Source organism: Coenobita brevimanus, chromosome 57, assembly GCF_032717465.1.
Source record: "Coenobita brevimanus isolate Jiangsu-jjx chromosome 57, ASM3271746v2, whole genome shotgun sequence".
Classification (NCBI taxonomy): domain Eukaryota; kingdom Metazoa; phylum Arthropoda; class Malacostraca; order Decapoda; family Coenobitidae; genus Coenobita; species Coenobita brevimanus.
In genome coordinates, this window is record NC_137010.1 from 7,492,116 (window position 1) to 7,510,671 (window position 18,556).

At 40.6% G+C, this 18,556-nt stretch overlaps 2 protein-coding genes and 1 non-coding gene across 3 annotated transcripts; all 3 read right to left on the reverse strand.

Annotated features, from left to right (window-relative positions):
* Positions 1-3,117: 3,117 nt before the first annotated feature.
* Positions 3,118-3,235, reverse strand: LOC145402382 (5S ribosomal RNA). Its single transcript, XR_013897739.1, has one exon. It is a non-coding gene; the product is annotated as a 5S ribosomal RNA (ribosomal RNA).
* Positions 3,236-7,497: 4,262 nt separating this feature from the next.
* Positions 7,498-12,189, reverse strand: Sas-4 (spindle assembly abnormal 4). Its single transcript, XM_080274283.1, has one exon. The coding sequence runs from the start codon at positions 12,187-12,189 to the stop codon at positions 7,498-7,500; it is 4,692 nt and encodes a 1,563-aa protein (XP_080130409.1).
* A 1,249-nt stretch (positions 12,190-13,438) lies between these two features.
* Positions 13,439-13,960, reverse strand: LOC145402263 (uncharacterized). The gene has a single exon (XM_080274391.1). The coding sequence runs from the start codon at positions 13,958-13,960 to the stop codon at positions 13,439-13,441; it is 522 nt and encodes a 173-aa protein (XP_080130517.1).
* Positions 13,961-18,556: the final 4,596 nt, after the last annotated feature.

The window sequence follows — 18,556 nt, forward strand, 5'->3', positions numbered from 1 at the left end:
AATTGGGTGAGGAAGGTGAGAAGTGTTAATATTGGGGGTGGGGTTGTGAGGGGTAGACCGAGAAAGACATGGGACGAGGTCATTAAGTGTGACCTTAGGGTTAAGGGACTGAACAGGGAGGCTGCAATGGATCGTGCAGCGTGGAGAGCCGCCATTAGGTGACCAAGGCCGACACATGCAAGCATGTTGGAGCCTTTAAAAACGAAAACGAAACGAACCCAGCGTAGTAAATGGTTTCCTGGTGTACAGGAAACCATTTGGCTTATCACTCAGTGTAGAGTCACCCACATGCAGAAGGAACAGGAAAGAATGAAGGAAAGACAAAAGTGGGTATGTAAAGGTACTCGTAGGCAGAAGGACGAGGAAAGAATGAAGTAATGAAAGAAGAGGAAGGATGGAAAGGAGGGAGGAGAGGAAACGGCAGACACCTGAGGGTAGCATTACACTGAGTGAGTGGATGGTGAGCACCCCCACCTTACATCATCATAAGGTAAATGCTAGTGGTACCTGGTGGGCTGTGATAAGAATTTGATCACACCAACGAATCAATAAGATGTAGAAAAAATACAAAAGTCATACTGAAAAGTAACAACAGACAGTATTACATTCACCATTAGCAGTGCAAGACAACAGTAATACTCCCGTATATAACCTTCAGCTCTGACTTGCCAACTTACTGATATTTTAGACAGTCACTGGTATTTACTGGTCAGTTTACCTTAATCAGCTTCTTGTTCTGATAATATGAACTTTGTGCTTTATCAATCTTGCATGCATCACAATACAGTGCCTGAATCCATAAAATGCCATAATTAAAAATAATTATATTGTTTTAAGCAAGTCAAGCCTGAAATAACGGAAGGCAGTAATACAGGGGTCTTAATTTAAGCAGGAACAGCCTGGTTTAACATCTCAACCCTTTGAATCAGATGACATTTACAAATTCCAGCTGCTTCTTGACAAATTTATGCAAGTAAAGAAGGATGTCTGGTAATGCATGGGTTAAGAATGGATGCTATACATCTAACCCCTCCAGTATCAGACATTATTTCAATGCTATCCACTGGGAAATAATATCAGGTATATAGAATACTAGCACACACTGTGGCCATTTCATTCATTACTAGTTTCAGAGTACCAGTAAAGATGTTTTTATACCTTTAATCTTGTGGAAGAGTGGAAAAGACAGTTTTACAAAAAATAATCACCAAACAGTTACCTCCCTAAGATGACACTGATCATGCTATCTTCAACTTGCTCATGCCTAACAAGAATGCACAACACTAAAAACATTAAAGCTCTCTTTATAGACTGACATAATTAATCTGTGGGACTGAAGTAAGGACACCTTTGTCACCAGAAGAGTGACCCTCCCCAAGCATGTTTCATCTAAGTACAAAGTCTTTGTTATGTCATATTTGTTTACTTTTTTAAATAATGTTCACAGTTTATACAAAAACTGTTAAGGTTTCATGGCTACCAGTAAAACTGAGCCGGTTTCTCCCAATTTACAATACCAGCCAGATAGGAACAGTTATGAGTTTGGAATATTTAACACATAAGGAAAACTTACTGCGTATAATGATGAGGGTCAGTAGGGATACATATAAGTTACAACAGTTTTTTTTTTTTTTTTTTCTGAAAATTAAAGTGCATTTTACAAATACAGTACAATACTGTATACACATACAAAGACAAGCTTTAATACACACAACTGACAGAAAATGTGCAATGTACACAATTTGATCCCTGTACCATTCTGCAATGAAGCAGATCAATAAATTAACCCCACATGAAACAATTCTTAATTGTGTGTGTGTGTGTGTATATATATATATATATATATATATATATATATATATATATATATATCTATACCCCACATGAAACAATTCTTAATTGTGTGTGTGTGTGTATATATATATATATATATATATATATATATATATATATATATATATGTACAGTATATATATATCTATATCTATCTATCTATATATATATATATATATATATATATATATATATATATATATATATATATACATTCTACACTTGAGTGACAAGCCAAATGGTTTCCTGTACACCAAGAAACCACTTACTACACTGGGTGGTAACCATATAACCAAATTATGTCACCTGGTGGTTTAGTGGGTAATTACGGTGCTCCAATCGGATTAAGCCTGTGTAGGTTTATATCCAAGGGATGGTTGGGGTTTACTGCTCACATAATGCCACTCAGGGATGAGTGAGGCTGGTCACTCTCATCTTAAATGGCAGGACCAACTTGCCTAGCCCCAGGCTCCAACATTCCTCATGGGGTGGCATAGGATTGGAAAATGGATAGATGGATGGATGAATATATACATACATACATATACATATATATATATATATATATATATATATATATATATATATATATATATATATATACATACATATATATATATATATATATATATATATATATATATATATATACTGTATATACACACTCGATCCTCCCTTTCCTGTACCCTGAATTCCTGGATTTCGGATATTACGGACACGGGCTGAGGCCGGGCAACATTATCAATATTACTACTGTATGTGGTGTTATAATAAAAGAACAACACCAGGTGGGCTGCCAGACAAAGATCTCGAGCTTCTTTGCACCGTGGGTTGGCAAGCCACGGTCGCCTCACCCAGATGCTGCTCACCCCAATCCTGCATCTGAGTCACCTCACCCTGCACCCGAGTCACCTCAACCTGGCCCCAATGGTGTCACCCAGTCACACACACAGGTCGTTGGTGACTCGACTCCAAATAACAAGTTATTCTGGGGTCCCACTGTATGATCACTGTATACATAGTTTCACCTACAAAGTTTCAGTAAGTACAGTATTTATACTTTCCATTTATACTGTATTTATGTTTATATTTATGTTATTTCAGTATGTACTGCATTTATGTTTATGTTATTGTGTCAATGTTATTATTTTATGTTCATTCATTCATTCATTCATTCATTGCCAGACGCCATGTATCCCAAACGGGGTGACCAAGGGCTCAGAGTTAATTGTTTTACAGGGAGGGGCACTAAGCCTCCACCAACCCCACTTAACACGTAGGGATGCCAACAGCATCTGGTGTTCCCAGGCGGTCACCCATCCAAGTACTAACCAGACCCAACGTTGCTTAACTTCGCTGATCGGATGGGAAGCGGTGTATTCAACGTGGCATGGCCGTACTGTGTATATATGTTAGTTGTTAGTATAGGTAGCCTACTGTACATTCCACAATGCTCTAGAATATCGGAATAATTCCTTGACAATATTAGAGAATTCGGACAAAGTATGGTAAAGTCCGGGGAATGGTATGTGGGCCGGACTTTTGGGGTTCCCAGACTGGTCTCCCGCCCCTTTTAATCCGGGAAACGGAGGGTCGAGTGTATATACATACATACATATACATGTATATAATTACTATATATATATATATATATATATATATACACAGTATTTATATATATGCACAAGGAAAGAAAGTACAGTGTTTTGCTTTAAATTACAAGAAAATACAAGACCAAAAGCAAAACTTATGTGATAATGAGTCTCAACATGAAAGGCTACCCCCAAAGATGGTGCTGATATGAAAGTTATGTATGACAGCAGGTTCCTGATACTGATTACTGTATAAGAAGCAAATAACCTTGGTCTGCTCCAACGGGGCTCACGTGCAGATGAGCCTCGGGCCAAAACCAAAACAAGAGGTAAATTCTAGAGAGGAATATAGTCAGTTTTCATACCAGTGATTATTTTACACTTATTAAACCATATCAAAGAACTGTGAAAATAAATACATGTACAATCACATTGCATCAAACTGTTAAAAAACAAATTCATTTTTCCTGTTATGCAGTTTGTAGTACACAAAATTAAATGACAAAAAATACAGTTCCCTCTACGAAGCAGCAATGAAGATGAGGAACTAAAATATAACAATTAAAGAAATGAAATAAGGGACATAACTCACTGACACTGGGATGTCTTTTTCATTACATTCTTGCCATCTTTTGATGATTTTATTTAGCTTAGGACATATTATTACATATCTTGAAATAATCCATCCATTCATTCATCACCCAATCCTGTCTTGCTCCATCAAATAATCAAGTAACAAAACCAAGAAAACAAGGAAAAATATGCAAAAACTAAAAAGATACATTATTCTTTTTTTATGCACACAAAGGATGCAAACTTCAAACACTAATTATGAAGATTCACACCTGTAAATGGTTAGCTCCCACTGGAAGACCTATAATACTAAACATAATGCATACATGGACAGCAAAATAGAAAGCATGCTTTGATAGTATATCCATCCCATTCATTAGTGTAAAATAGAGGCAGGATGGGAATGGTGATCCAACACTGTAACAAATCTATTATTCCATCCACTGCCTGGTTCTGTGGCAGTGCACTTAAAGAATCTTTTACTTGTCTTTGTCCTCTTCAGTATCAACCTTTCCTCCTGTGATACAACAATCTTTCTCCATCTCAGCCTCCTTCCATTCACCTCACCCTCATATTGAAGTCAATTTGTATCAAAATATATCTTCAAAACCAAAGATGCAGAATTTTTGTTACAAGAAAGTCCAATTACAAAATTACCATTGCTGTGAGTCAACTGGTATTACTCTATATTCATATACTGTAATGGGTTTTCAAGAAGCTCACATTGCAATACAGTACTTTATGCCTACTTATAAATTTTTACGTGTAATTTTATCAAATATACAATGAGGAAGTGAAGGAGCATTGTGGTGTTGAACGGAATGTGATGGGAAGCGTTAGGTGAAACACATTAAGGTGGTTTAGCCATGTGGAGAGGAAGGAGAGTGATAGACTGACAAGGAGAGCGTATGTGATTGAGGTGGAGGGGAGGAGAGGGAGGGGGAGGCCAAGGATGAGATGGAGGGATGGAGTGGAGAGGTATATGAGTGAGGGGTGTGTAAGCTGGGAGCTGGGCAATGAAATGGTGGGGGACAGGGCGACATGGAAGTGATTCGTTCGTGGCCACCCCTTATGGGATTAAGGCGTCTGGCAATAGATAGACAGATAGACACAATACTTTGTACAGAAAAAGGGAATATCCCTGTACAAATATCCATTAAGGTTTCACAAAAGGACAAACACACACACATCAACAGTAACTGGACTCTAATGCTAAATTTAGAGTGGCATTAGCTCCCTGCTAACAACTTTCAGAAAACTGGTAACTTCACTACAGACTATCTTTTTTTTTTTTTTTTTTACACCAAACTTCCAGCTACTGCAGTTTAAGTGGGAATCACAAGAAAATGGATGCCACCATTCATGAGGTTTCAGCTGGAAAGAGGCAGCTTTAACCCTTCAATCCAAAGATGCATACTTCATTTTTTCCACCTACAAACACTTCTACTGAGTTTGGGAGCAATTTTTTTACTGAAAGGGTCATATTAGTTTGTGTTAATCCCTTGACCCTCAGACACTGATACGAATATAATCGTCTGTAAACAGAAAAATATTATTTAACAAGATGTCACTGGACTGAAGGGGCTAAACAATCTACATTAATAAAGCTCCTCAAATACAGGCAACATACAAAAAAATACCATACAAAGACCAGTAGTTAACCCTGGATAGGCACAGGTCTTTTTTTAGTAACACCACAGGCACACCTGGGTATTATTCACTCAGCCCTGGAAGAAAATTTAAAAAAATGTTCTACTCAATACTTATTCATGAAACTTGGTATGAGTGCGGAATAACCTCTCTTTTTCACACTGATGTAAGTATTAAAGAAAATTTAAAGAGATGTAGCAATGTAAAATCCTGAGATTTTTGAAAAAAAAAAAAAAAAAAAGTTTGAGAGTTGATAGCTAAATATATACAAGTATAAAAACTCTTTTTGTCCTTATTTCAAACACCTTCCCTGCATCCTCAAAACCTCCCAAACACAGGCTGCTAGCTCCTCTTTTATCAGAAAACCATAAGTGAAAAATACTACTCACACAATAGGCATAGCCGGGTGAAAATCACCCAACCACTGTAAACAATACTTTACAGTATATGAAGACCGAGGTGTAAAACATCACCCACCTACCTAACACTGAGTCTCAATATACAATGCAGCTACTGAGAGAGAGAATGTTCTGGAGATAAAGGAGCCATACAGTGTTGCAATACCACTGGGTGAATTTCACCCAGGTATGCCTCTCCAGGGTTAAATGCAGCTACATCTAAGAAATAAAATGTGTACAAATTATCTGCATAATATATTATACACAAATAGGAATATTATATTCAAAAGAAAAACAAGCACCACTAGTAAAAACAATACACATACCAATCTGCACATGGAAAACGTACAGAAGAGAAGGAAATATACAAGCCTTAAAAAAAAAAAAAAAAAAAAAAAAAAAAAAGAGTATAAACCTACCACATGATGATGTATTATAAATTTTAATTAAACTACCACCGGATGATTTATTTATCTCAGGGAGAACATTAAGCTGTGATGTGATTAATAAAAGTTACATCTAACCTCTCCATTTTCAGCACTTCTTAGTCATGGAGATTACTGATGGCTACATAATTAGGTGGATGTGCAGTGCGTCCCTGAGTGCGAGGCGTGAGGGGGCTAGGTTTACGATGGAATAGTTGAGAGGCAGGAATTGGACTTAAATGTATTGATATTGTGATGAGGAGAGGTAGACTGAGGTGGTTTGGGCATGTGGAGAGGATGTGGGATGATAACTGGGTGCAGAAAATGAGAAGTGTTAACACTGGGGGTAGGGTTGTGAGAGGTAGTACGAAAATGACCTGGAACAAGGTCATTGAGTGTGACCTCAGGGATAAGGGACTGAGTAAAGCAGCAGCCAGTGACTGAGGAGCACAGACAGCCGCCATCAGGTGACCAAGGCCAACGCATGCAAGCATGTTGGAGCCTTCAAAAATGAAACAAAATGAACATCTAACCTCTCCTATTTGAAATGTCTCTCCTATACTGAATAAAATCATCAATGTGTAGTGAATAAAATGATAAAATACAGCACATAGCTGTAGCAAAGTGGTTAGGGTGATGGCCAGTGCACGTTTCATCATCAAAGAAGGAAGTAACAGCCAATCCATTGCTACCCCATTCAAGGTGTAGGGACCTGAGCATAAGCTACCACAACTTTGTATATTTAAGGAGAGATGACTAGCTTACTTTCCTTGGTGGCATTTTATGACTGAATGGCCTCCAGTCACCTCTTAGAGATCAAGCCTATGGAAGGCTGTCACTCTTTCTGGAGCACTTCAACCACATGCGGGAAACAGGGAATGTAAAGTGATGGCCAGCACACATGCCAATTCATCAATCAGTGGGTGTTAATAACAGCAAAATCCATTCACATGTGTAATGTGCACTAGTGATGTGAAATATTCTGCTGGTGTCATGTCTTTGGAGGTGTCAGTCATTTTATTTGTGTCATGTGTTCTCAGCATGTGTGTCTAATACCAGGTTGCCCTCCTTGTCCCTCACCCGCCGCCGCCCATTCCAATACCGTGTCTCAGAACTCCCGTCACAGTGCAGGATCTTCACTGTCCCATTAGGCCACTCCCTCCGCCTCTCACCATCAACATTGTGCACCTCTCTCTGGCCACTCGGAAACTGAAATATCTTGCTTCCATCAGGATTTGTCTGCACCACAGTTCCATCCTTCATTGTGCATATCTCTGTCCCATCTGATTCAGTCAATTTCTCCGATCCGTCTGGAAACTTTATTTTTGAGGACCCATTTAGGCACCTGGTTTCGGTCTGCCCATTTGGGAAGACCAGGACTTCACGGCCATCATTAAATGTGGTATGTTTGGTGTGGTCTGTTCCATAGGTGTAAACAGTCCGGTCTGCCAGAACCTCCTTCATGTCACCGTTGTAGTAACTCACAATCGTGGTGCCGTCTGGGTGAACCACCTTCTTGGTGCCATTAGCGTAGATTATTTCCTTTATGCCGTCCTCCTTTACAGTCTCAACAAAGTCCAAATTCTGGTTTTCTGCAGAGGTACATGCCTGCGTTGATGCTAAACAGTTATCAGCCTGACTAGATAAAAATGGACATGATTTATATGGCCTACTGACATTCTCCCTGGTATTACCATCCGTAGTTGTGGGAAGGCTGACAGGTTGTTTTAAAATGCCACGTATCCCACCTGGTTGTCTGGTTGTGCTTACTGGTGCCTCTTCCATTTGATTCTGGACATTTCTTGTAATTGTGTGGCCTCTCAGCACTAACTCATCTGGCTCAGTGCTTATATCCTCACTTCCAGGTGTTTGAAAATCACTTGAAACACCTCTCTCAGTTTTCTTGGATCCACTATCAGTTCTGTCATATTGCGGGGAAGCACCTATTACACCTCCCTCAACCCTCTCCGAATCCCAATCTACTCTGTCATTTTTTTTCCCCTGGCCTTCACTTCCCATAACCAAGTCTATGTTGTTACAGTTTTCATGACTGTTTCTGTTCACTGATCCTCCTGCTTTCACTTGATCTATCTCTGATTCTCGCACAACTTTAGTCTGAGGTCTTGTCGACCTCTCAATGGATCTGTTAACAGCATTCACACTTTTAGTCCTTGTGCCTGGCCGAGACTGCCCTTTTATGGAGTTCGTGTTGTGAGCAGAAGCCTGGGATCCTGTAGACGCTTTAGCCCTGTCCAATTTGCATTTTAAGTCCAGATTCTCTTTCTGCAGTATCATACTTTTATTCCTGAGCTGCTTATTGTTTTCCTCCAGAATCCTGATCCTCTCATTCAATTTCTTGATATTAAACTGGTGCAGTGATTCCTTCCTCTTCACTTCCTCTTGCAGGTCATGGAGTTGTTCCTTCAGGTACACAATTTCAAGGGAGTTTTCCTTTACAGAGGATAACATAGGGGCCTCAAGACTAGCACTGCGTTTCTCCTTCCACAGGGCATTTCTCTCATGGTCAATGTACTCTTGCAGCTTCTTCTTCTCCCTGGCTGTTTCCTCCTGAAGTTTCTTTCTCTCTTCAGCCAATTTCTCTCTCTCAACCTGGGTTTCTTCAAGTTGTGCAGTGAGTTTGGCATTTTTCTGTTTGAATATTTTAGTCTCCTTTTCCAGTTCTGCAATATGGGCTAAAACTAAGACTTTGTAGGCTTCAATATCTTTATCAATCTCTACACCAGCCTGCATTTTGGTGTGGAGTTTCTCATTGTCTGGTTTTGGGTTGACTTTTTCACTTTCTTGCTTTGGCTTTGGTATTTCTTTGCTTGGCTGACTGTTCTTTGGATTGTCAGGGAGTGTTTTAGGCTCTGGACATTTTTTTGTATCCTTATCTCTCTTGAATATTGACCAAATGTAGTGTGAGGCACAGTTCTTGGGCTTAGGTGTAGGGGGTGAAAACTGCAGTGCAACAGGTTCCAAGTTTACTCTTGTGTTCCTTGTGGCCATCTGATTTGGACTGGAGGATTCAGGTACCAACGTTGAGTCATCACTGCTGTCATGTGCATTGTTAACTGACTTAGTTTCACTAGTTTCTTGCACTGTGCTTTGCCATGACTGGGGTGCACTGTTTGATGTCCCATGAATGTACTGGACCAGACCCTCCATCTCCGAGACCATGATCAAGTCACTGTCGTCCTCAGCCAGGGAGGTTGCATCAGTAAGCGTGTCCTCACCATCTGACTGCTCGTACTCATGAACCTCCACCTCCTCATTACCAAAGTGTACATGAGGCCTCGTTTGTTTGAGGGGAGTGTGGGGGAGGGGTTGTGAATTGGAGGGATCTGTTGGGGTGCTGGTGGGATGTGATGAAGCTGGAATCTCCCGCATTGAGGCTGCAAAGTGCATGGAGGCCTCAGGAGTTGCCAGGGAGGGATGCTCACTGAAGCTTTCAAGAAACATCCGGACATCAGCTTCAGATATTTCTCTTGTGTCATGACCCTCCAGCCACACTATGGCTTTTAGCTGCTCCAGAACCTCACTGATATTGACAACTGGCTGTGGATTTCCTAAGGCAGGGATGTTATTCACACCCACAACTCCCTGTAGAACATGATCAATCTGGTTAGTATTTCCTGGATCCTTTATGTTTTCAGCACTATGAAGAGGTGTTGCCTGAGGTGAGAAGCGAGGTGGGGTGCGCACTGGGGTGGACAAGACTGAATTCTGTCCTTTCTTCAGCAGGCGCAAAACTGTGGAGGAGTTGGAGGAGAAACTTGAATCATCTGCCAATTCTTCAAGCCGCTCAAATGCTGACAACTCCTCTTCCTCCTTACGTTTCTGTCTGTCAAATTCTGGTGTGGAAGGTATGAGTGTCAAGGTACCTCCAGGTGACAGCAGTGGCCTGTTGTTGTTACTATTTGTTGGTGTTTTTGCATGTGTGACAGGGGCTAGCATTGCCCGTATTTGGTTAACCACAGGGTTCACTTGGAGCTGTTGGTCTGTGTGTGGCGGTGTCTTCTTTATCTGAGTAAGTAAGGCTGGCACTGTTCTTGTTTGGACATCTGTATTTGAAACTGCTCGACCCTGCTTCTCTGTGTTTGAGTTTGATGGTCTTGTGTGTTTGTCAGTTTCTAATTCACCCTTGACCCGAGACTTTGAATTATCCTCTAGCAGCTTTGGTTTTGAGAGGGGTGGCATGTCTTGCAAATGTAGCTGCTTCACTGGGATCCTCTTTGTGGTGTTGATTGTTTTATGAGGAGCAAATGTTCTGACACCAATGAGGTTGACACCACCTGTATTGGATGTCTTGGGTACTGTGTCCTTGGAGCTGGCTGACACTCCTGGCTTTCGAAGCCTCACTGGTCTCATTCCAAATCTGGCAGTTCCATCGCCCTTCTTCAGAAACTTATGCTTTGGCTTTGGCGTTTCATTCACTGACTCCTCTGGCATCTCCCCAATCATGCTGGGGCTTGGTGCTGGGTTACTTCGCACACAAACAATTGGCTGAACTGGCTGCCGATCAAATTCATTATCATCTGCCTTCTGTGCTTCAGTGTGAACTTCTGGATCTGCTCTGTATTTTTTTGAATTGTAAGGAACTTCTACTTCTGCAATGTTATTTTGGTTGGTGCTGGTATGAGTGTCTGAGCTGCAGAATGAGAAAGATTCAGGTTCCCAGCCGCTTGACTCCTGAGCACTCGTGTAATCTGATGACTCGCTGACATTTCTATCACTTGTCAGCTCCTCTGAATACTCTGTTTCACTTCGATCACAGTCATACTCTTCTAAGCTACTTTCCTGCATTGTCTGTCTCACAGGATGACTGGCAAACACTGATGACATCATGTGATCCTCTGAACCAGTTCTGTGAGATGGCCAGGTAGCCATTCCTGTGTCTGAGCTCATCGGTGTATACTTACCAGAGGAGTCTACCATTTCCTGTGAGCCCCACTGCTTTGTCTGGTAATCATTCCATTCCACCTCATTTTCTTTTGGGGGGCCATCTTTATGCTCTGTTGTTCTCCAGACTCTTTGATCACTATAAACTGTGTCCTCCTGACTCTTATCACCTGTGAGGTGATGTTTCACCAATGAATTTCCCTGTGCAGCTGCTTCATCACCACCAGCACATCCACTGGAATTGCTGTGACTCTCTGGACTATTTCTCATATTAGATTCAAAGCCAGAGCTTTGGTTGTTGATTGGAGTGGGCAACAAATTGTCTAAAGGAGTCTGTGGCTTGTCCTGGCCCATGAAAGCTTGTGTGTTAGTCTGTGTAATGGAAGACTGGCATGATTGGCTCCCAGACACAGTAGTATAAGTCTGCACTTGATCTTGTTCCACTGGAGTCTTGGATATATCCCTACTATCCACTACTGGATGTGACAGGCTCTCAGACACATCAGAATAATGACACAGTGTTTTCCCTGCATCTTTACTACCAACTACAGCGCCTGATGGATTCTTAGACATCCCAGAATAAATCCGGCGTGTGTCCTGATCTAGCGGTGTCTTAGACATGTCCCTATTGCCTCCTGGAGGGTACAAGGGACTGTCACATTGCAGCCGTAGTAGCTCCGCCCGCTGCTGGTCCTGCCACTTCCTAAGGTCCTTCAGCTTTTGCAGCAGCAATTGAGATGGTGACTGAGTGTCCAGCAACACTACTGTGGGCTGGCCTGGTTCATGGTCAGTATGATCTGTTACCTGGCTGGTCATTATGCAGAAAAAAGAAAGAAAGAAAGAAAGAAAACAGAGAGAGGAAAAGCTAAGAGATACCTTAAACGGGAGATGGAGAGTTTAGGATGCTAATAATGATGGCGAAAAGAGGATAAATGAGGATATCTTAAGTTACATGCTGACAACACCAGTTAATTCCTTATAATGTCACACTGAGCTCAAAAACCCACTTAGTACACACTGCACACTCGTAATGCCCACTGACACACTGGAAGAGCATAAAGTAATAAAAATATATATCCTCTACAAGTTCACTACAACACCAACACTCTGATGCATAACAGTTGCCAACACACAGTCAGAATGGGAAACAATATCACAAATAATGAGAATTACATTTACAGCCAAATATAAGTTAGTAATGGAAAGAGATTACATCCTTACACATATAATGTCATCAAGTGAAGTAGATACAGTATACAGAGCAGCTTACAGCAACATTTACAGGTCCTTGCTCTTTATGTAATATTACAAGAATGGAAAATTAATAAAAACTTGTCTCCAGCATTAAGAGAAATTAATTATTTTATCTTCCTATTTATATTTCTGGATCTTACAAATTTCTATGAAATACTGAGAAACTGGATAAAAATACTATATCGTAATAACAATAGATATAAAATGGTCTCTATTTATGTATTTTTTTTCTTTTATATGAAGAGAAGGAGGTCCAAAGGGCAGAAGGCAGGCTGGCAAAGACGGCTTGGTTATCTCTCTGCTATGTAGACTGTTCAGAAAATTCTTTGAAAAAAATCTCCAAATCACTTGGCATAAATGTCTCAAAAACACTAAAGAAAAAACTGAGTATGAGTCACTTCTCTCCAAGGTGGGAAAAGCACTTTAAAAGACAAAGCAAAAATCACACTCAAAACCACATTAGCAAAAATATTTCACACTGGCACAAATGACATTTAGAGGCACTATAGAAAAGAGAGGAAGAAAAAAAAAAAAAATCTAAGTCGTTTTCACTTCTGATATCATGAAACAGGCAGCAGGTTGCAGCGGCCCCTCATCTGCACAAGATAAGTTCTATGCGAGGCAAACAAAAGCCACAAAAGCTCACAATAAAAGTACATCTGCACTTGTCACTGTTTCTGCAAAGACATGGGGAGAGCATGAGCACAAACAAGGAGAGTCTGTACATATACAAGGAAGGTCTGAAAATCGGAAAAGCAAGTCCAACAATGTCCAAGTAGAATCTGGAATGCACTAGAGCATGGAGTGGAGATCAGTAAAGGCTGGTCTTCTTCATAATACGGAAGAATTCGTCCTGGTTGATCTCATTATCTCCATCTCGGTCTGCTTCCTCAATCATCTCTTGCAATTCCTCATCTGTCAGGTTCTCTCCTAGGGTCTCTGCCACACGCTTAAGGTTGTTGAATGATATTTTGCCAGTGTTATCATCATCAAAGAGCTTGAAGGCCTTGAGAATCTCCTCCTTGACATCCTTCTCAGCCATCTTGATTGTCATGAGATGGAGAAAGTCATCAAATTTGATCTTACCATTGGCATCCTTCTCAATTTCAGACACCATTTTCTTTATCTCCTCCTTCTTGGGCTCAAACCCCAGGGCTCTCATAGCCACCTTGAGCTCCCTGGGGTCAATTGTTCCAGTGCCACTGGGGTCAAAGAGGTCAAACGCTTGCTTGATGTCCCCACGCTGCTCCTCGGTCAATTCAAACTTACTGCTGCCAGATCGTCGCTTGCCACCCACACTGGACACGGAGGAACGCTTGTACTGCCCGGACATCACTGATCACACCTGCAGCATGAAGGGTAGGGGGTTAAGTAGGTAAAGGTATGACAGTACTCATTTAACACTTTCAGTCCCATGACATTCCTCAACTCCCTCCCCATCTCCTGAAAGCAGGAAGGTGGACTGCAGAAGTGCAGCTTCAGCCTGCAGTCCATTAAGATCATGTTCTGATGAGCCTGGGGCCAGAAACACTACATCAATAAGATGGCGTACATTTTTACTTTATTCTTGCTACCTTCAGATTTAGGAAGTGGAGACATGGTATGAGGCACAAAGGCTTAAGAGTAAATGCAGATAAAACAAAAGCGATGGTATCTAGGGCTGGTGAAGGTGCTGTCAAAGAAGAGGGAGAGTGGCCATGTGTGATTTGCCACAAGGGCGTGGGAAGTACAGTACAGTAATTTCATCTTGTCTGTGATAAATGGGTGCATAGGAGATGATGTGGTATTAAGGGTAGACTGCAAGATAATGCTGATTTCATGTGTGCGGTGTGTCAGGAAGAGCAGGTCGAGATTGTCAAGTGTGAAAAGACTGAAGTTGCTGGTGAGTCTCTTGAGTGCATGGAAGAGTCTGATTATTTGGGAGATATGTTATGTGCTGGAGGTGGGGCTGGAGCTGGTTCTGTGGCTAGAGTGAGGAGTGGTTGGAAGAAGTTCAGGGATCTGTTGCCTCTCCTGACAATGACAGGGCTCTCCCTCAGTGCTAAGGGATCTTTGTGTACAACATGTGTTAGAAGTGTAATGCTGTATGGTAGTGGATCTTTGTGTACAACATGTTAGAAGTGTAATGCTATATGGCAGTAAGACTTGGGCAGTAAAGGAAGAGGATATTCGCAGGCTCAAACATACAGAAATGACAATGATTAGGTGGATGTACAGTGCATCCGAGTGTGAGGCCTGGGGGGGGGGGCTCGGTTTATGATGGAAGGGTTGAGGGGTAGGATACGACTAAAGAGTATTGGTGTTATGATGATGAGAGGTAGACTGAGATGGTTTGGGCATATGGAGAGAATAGGGATTGATAAATGGGTGCAGTATGTGAGAAGTGTTAATGTTAGGGGTAGGGCTGCAAGAGGTAGACTGAAAAAGACCTGGGATGAGGTCATTGCATGTGACCTCAGGGATATGCAACTGAATACGGAAGCTGCCAGAGATCGAGTAGCATGGAGCGCTGCCATTAGGTGACCAAAACCAAAGCATGCAAGCATGCTGGAGCCTTCAAAATGTGAAAACGAAAACAAACATTCAGACAGTTTTGTTAACATTAGGACACAATACACTTTTCAGACTGGAAGGGTTCAGCGTATTTTGCTGAATATGACGGGTAGTTTTGATGCTAAACTCATCTGGTGGCACACCAATTTATATGAAAAATATATCAACCGATCCAGGGAATTAAAGCTGTTTCACTTAGAGCTTTTTTACTGTTAAATACAGAATTTACAGGTATAAGTGAAAAAATGAAATTAATTAATTAACTCGCCGTGTGCCAGTGCTGTTTTAAAATGGTCTGACAAAAATCTGCAGTCAGTGCCAGTGCTGTTCTAAAACGGCTTAAAATTAAAACATTCACTGTGACCGCATTTTTCAAGATTTGTGGGTAAAAATTGGCAGGCATATATGTTAACTGTTCCTCTATCATGCCCCAGGTGGTCAAGACCATACACCCACTCACTCTCCCCCTCACATTCGCTCTGCCTGTGTGCCTCACCCAGTGCTGTACATAGTGAAGGCATGTTGTAAGTATTTTCATATAAGTACAGGGACTATACATAGTGAAATCGAGTTGTAAATATTTTATTGTAAGTGTAAGAACTGTACATAGTAATGTCAAGTTGTAAATACCTTCTTGTAAGTGCCAGGACTGAACATAGTGAAGTCAGGTTGTACTTATCTTCAAGTAAAGTGTAAGACAATGCATTCACAGTGAGAGAGACATGCAAACTGTGACAGATGTTCATGTAATAAGTGATCAGAAAGGTGTACTGAACATTGCTATACCTTCCCAGCATAAATATCTGAGTCTACCTTACATAGAAAATGGCTTTCTCTCACCTACATGGCGAGCGTGAGAGAACGGGAATACCTGTAAACGAGTATGCAGGACTCAATAAAACCCATTTCTGAGCTTTGGTGAGTATTTTAATGGTGAAATTTGTTGTTTTCACATCAAAATCTATCATTTTAGCAAAAAAAGAAAGGTTAAAAAATGGTCGGCACGGGGGTGACCCATAGGGCTAAAAATAGCTGGCATGCAGCGGGTTAATACAGTAAGGAACAAACTGTAAGCGGTTTACGGAGTTCCACACCTCCATCAAAATCAGATACAATATACAGTATATCAGAACTGATCTACTTCATTTCTCATGCTGTTGATAAATAAATAAAATATGGTAAATATTTATGAGAAGTCACAACCGCAGTTATGGTAAATATGTATGAGAAGTTGCAACTGCAGTTATGGTAAAATCTGATAAGCCACAACTGTAGTTTAAATATTTGAGGTACAAGTACAGTACAGGGTGTTCGTAAAGTCCTTGAGTGGCTTTAACTATTTAACCAAAACCATTAGGGACAGAATGATGCATTTTTTTTTTGCATAATATGGTGTACACAACAGAGTTTTCTTATATGAGTTACCATACAAAAGTTCAATGTGGACTCCTTTTGTGGCCCTCAGCACATCCAATCAACGATCGATTTCTGGCCATGTGACCCCCGGCATATCACCAGTGATCTTACATTTGGCTTCTGTTATCTATTCACAAAGGATGTCGATGTCTGTAACAGGTGTTTTGTAGACTTCACCTTTTACACAGCTCCAAAGGAAGAAATCTAAGGAGGTAACATCAGGAGACCGAGATGGCCACAAAATTGGCCCATCATGCCCAATACATCTGCCTGGAAACTTCTTGTTAAGCAATTGGCGCACACCTAAACTCCACTCTGAACTTATGTACTGGTATTACTGGTGATTCATATAAAACTCCATTGTATAGGCTACTCCATATTATGCAAAAAAGCCACATCATTGTATCCCTAATGGTTTTGGTTAAATAAATTTGGTTTTACGCAAGGTATCCCCAAAGGGCTATGGCGTTGCCCCCTGGGTAGAGGACTCTGGACTGGAGCGTGTAGCATTTTATGACTGGATGCCTTTCCAGATGTCTACCAATGGCCCTTGGGTGGACTCGATCCTCCGACCCTTCGGTCAGAGCGGAGCACTCTAACCCACTGAGCCACGGCTGCTACAACGGTTTTGGTTAAATAAATATCTAAAACCACTCAAGGACTTCACAAACACCCTGTACTTTCTTTATTTCACCATCTGCTAACCCTTTTCTTCTATGGCATATCCAAATGAACTCCTCCTCTCCTCTCCCCACCCATCATTAACATCCCCCACGGGTCAGTAACATCTAGGGAGTCATTTACAATGGGAGTCAAAGAAGAAAAGTGTTACTTAACAGTAATACTACTAACAAATTAGGGTAATTCTTTACCAAACGGGTGTAGCAGTTCCACCTGTATTATAACAAACTCACGATCTCAAGGTAAGTAATTTTGGTACATAGGCATATGTAACACAGATAGTTAACAGTTGAATTGTGACTGCAAGAAGTGATTGGAAAAAGACAAAATATACCGGTACCTATTTTAGGGTATCTGAGGAAGTGTGCAATGTTTACTAACAGCGATCTCTCCAACTAGCTGTGCTGTCTACCAACCATCACTTCGACTGAACACATCAGTGTACCAAGTGTCAATGCAAAGGGAAACTTCATGATTTAACCAAACCTAGTCTTACCAAACCAAACCTCACCTGCATTTGACAGCCAGCTTTCAAATTTAAAAATGCAAGTTAGGAACGTTAAATATGTCCAGCTACTGGCAGACACTGGCGGAATATTTATGCATTGTAAATCCTCATTTATAGCTTTCAGAGGTAGGTTAATAAAAATGCCAGTAAAATTATAGTTTCTGCCACCCACAGAATTACGAGATTTTCATGTTTTTTTTTTTTTTTTTTTTTGTATTTTAGACAATTCTAAGCCACTTTTCTTCTATGGCATTTTTGTTGCAAATTATTTTCATTTTATCCTTGGAGATAACCTAACATAACCTTACTTTCAGGAGTAAAATAAAAATAATTTGCAACAAAAATGCCACAGAAGAAAAATGTCCTACAACTGTCTAAAATATTGAAAAAAAAAAAAAAAAAAAAAAAAAAAAAAAAAAAATCTCAGTTCTGTGGGCGGCTGAGACTATAATAATACCAAAATGCCCAGCAGCTGTGGTACCATTCTGGAATAATAACAAGTAACCTGTGCAATTGTCACACTCATTTGGTAAAGAATTAATCTAATCAACCTACTTGTTGTAGTTGTGGCTCTTACTAAAAAAAAAAAAAAAAAAAAGAAAAAAAAAAAGCTGTTTGCACAGTAGACTAATTTCAATTAAGGCTTTCCACTGTAAACTCTGGACGTACCGGTAGTTTATATCTATAAAGATCTATCAGATTCCTAGTACATTTCATTGTGGCTTCCAAAGTTGTGGACATACAATTTATAACAATAATGATCTGACTCTT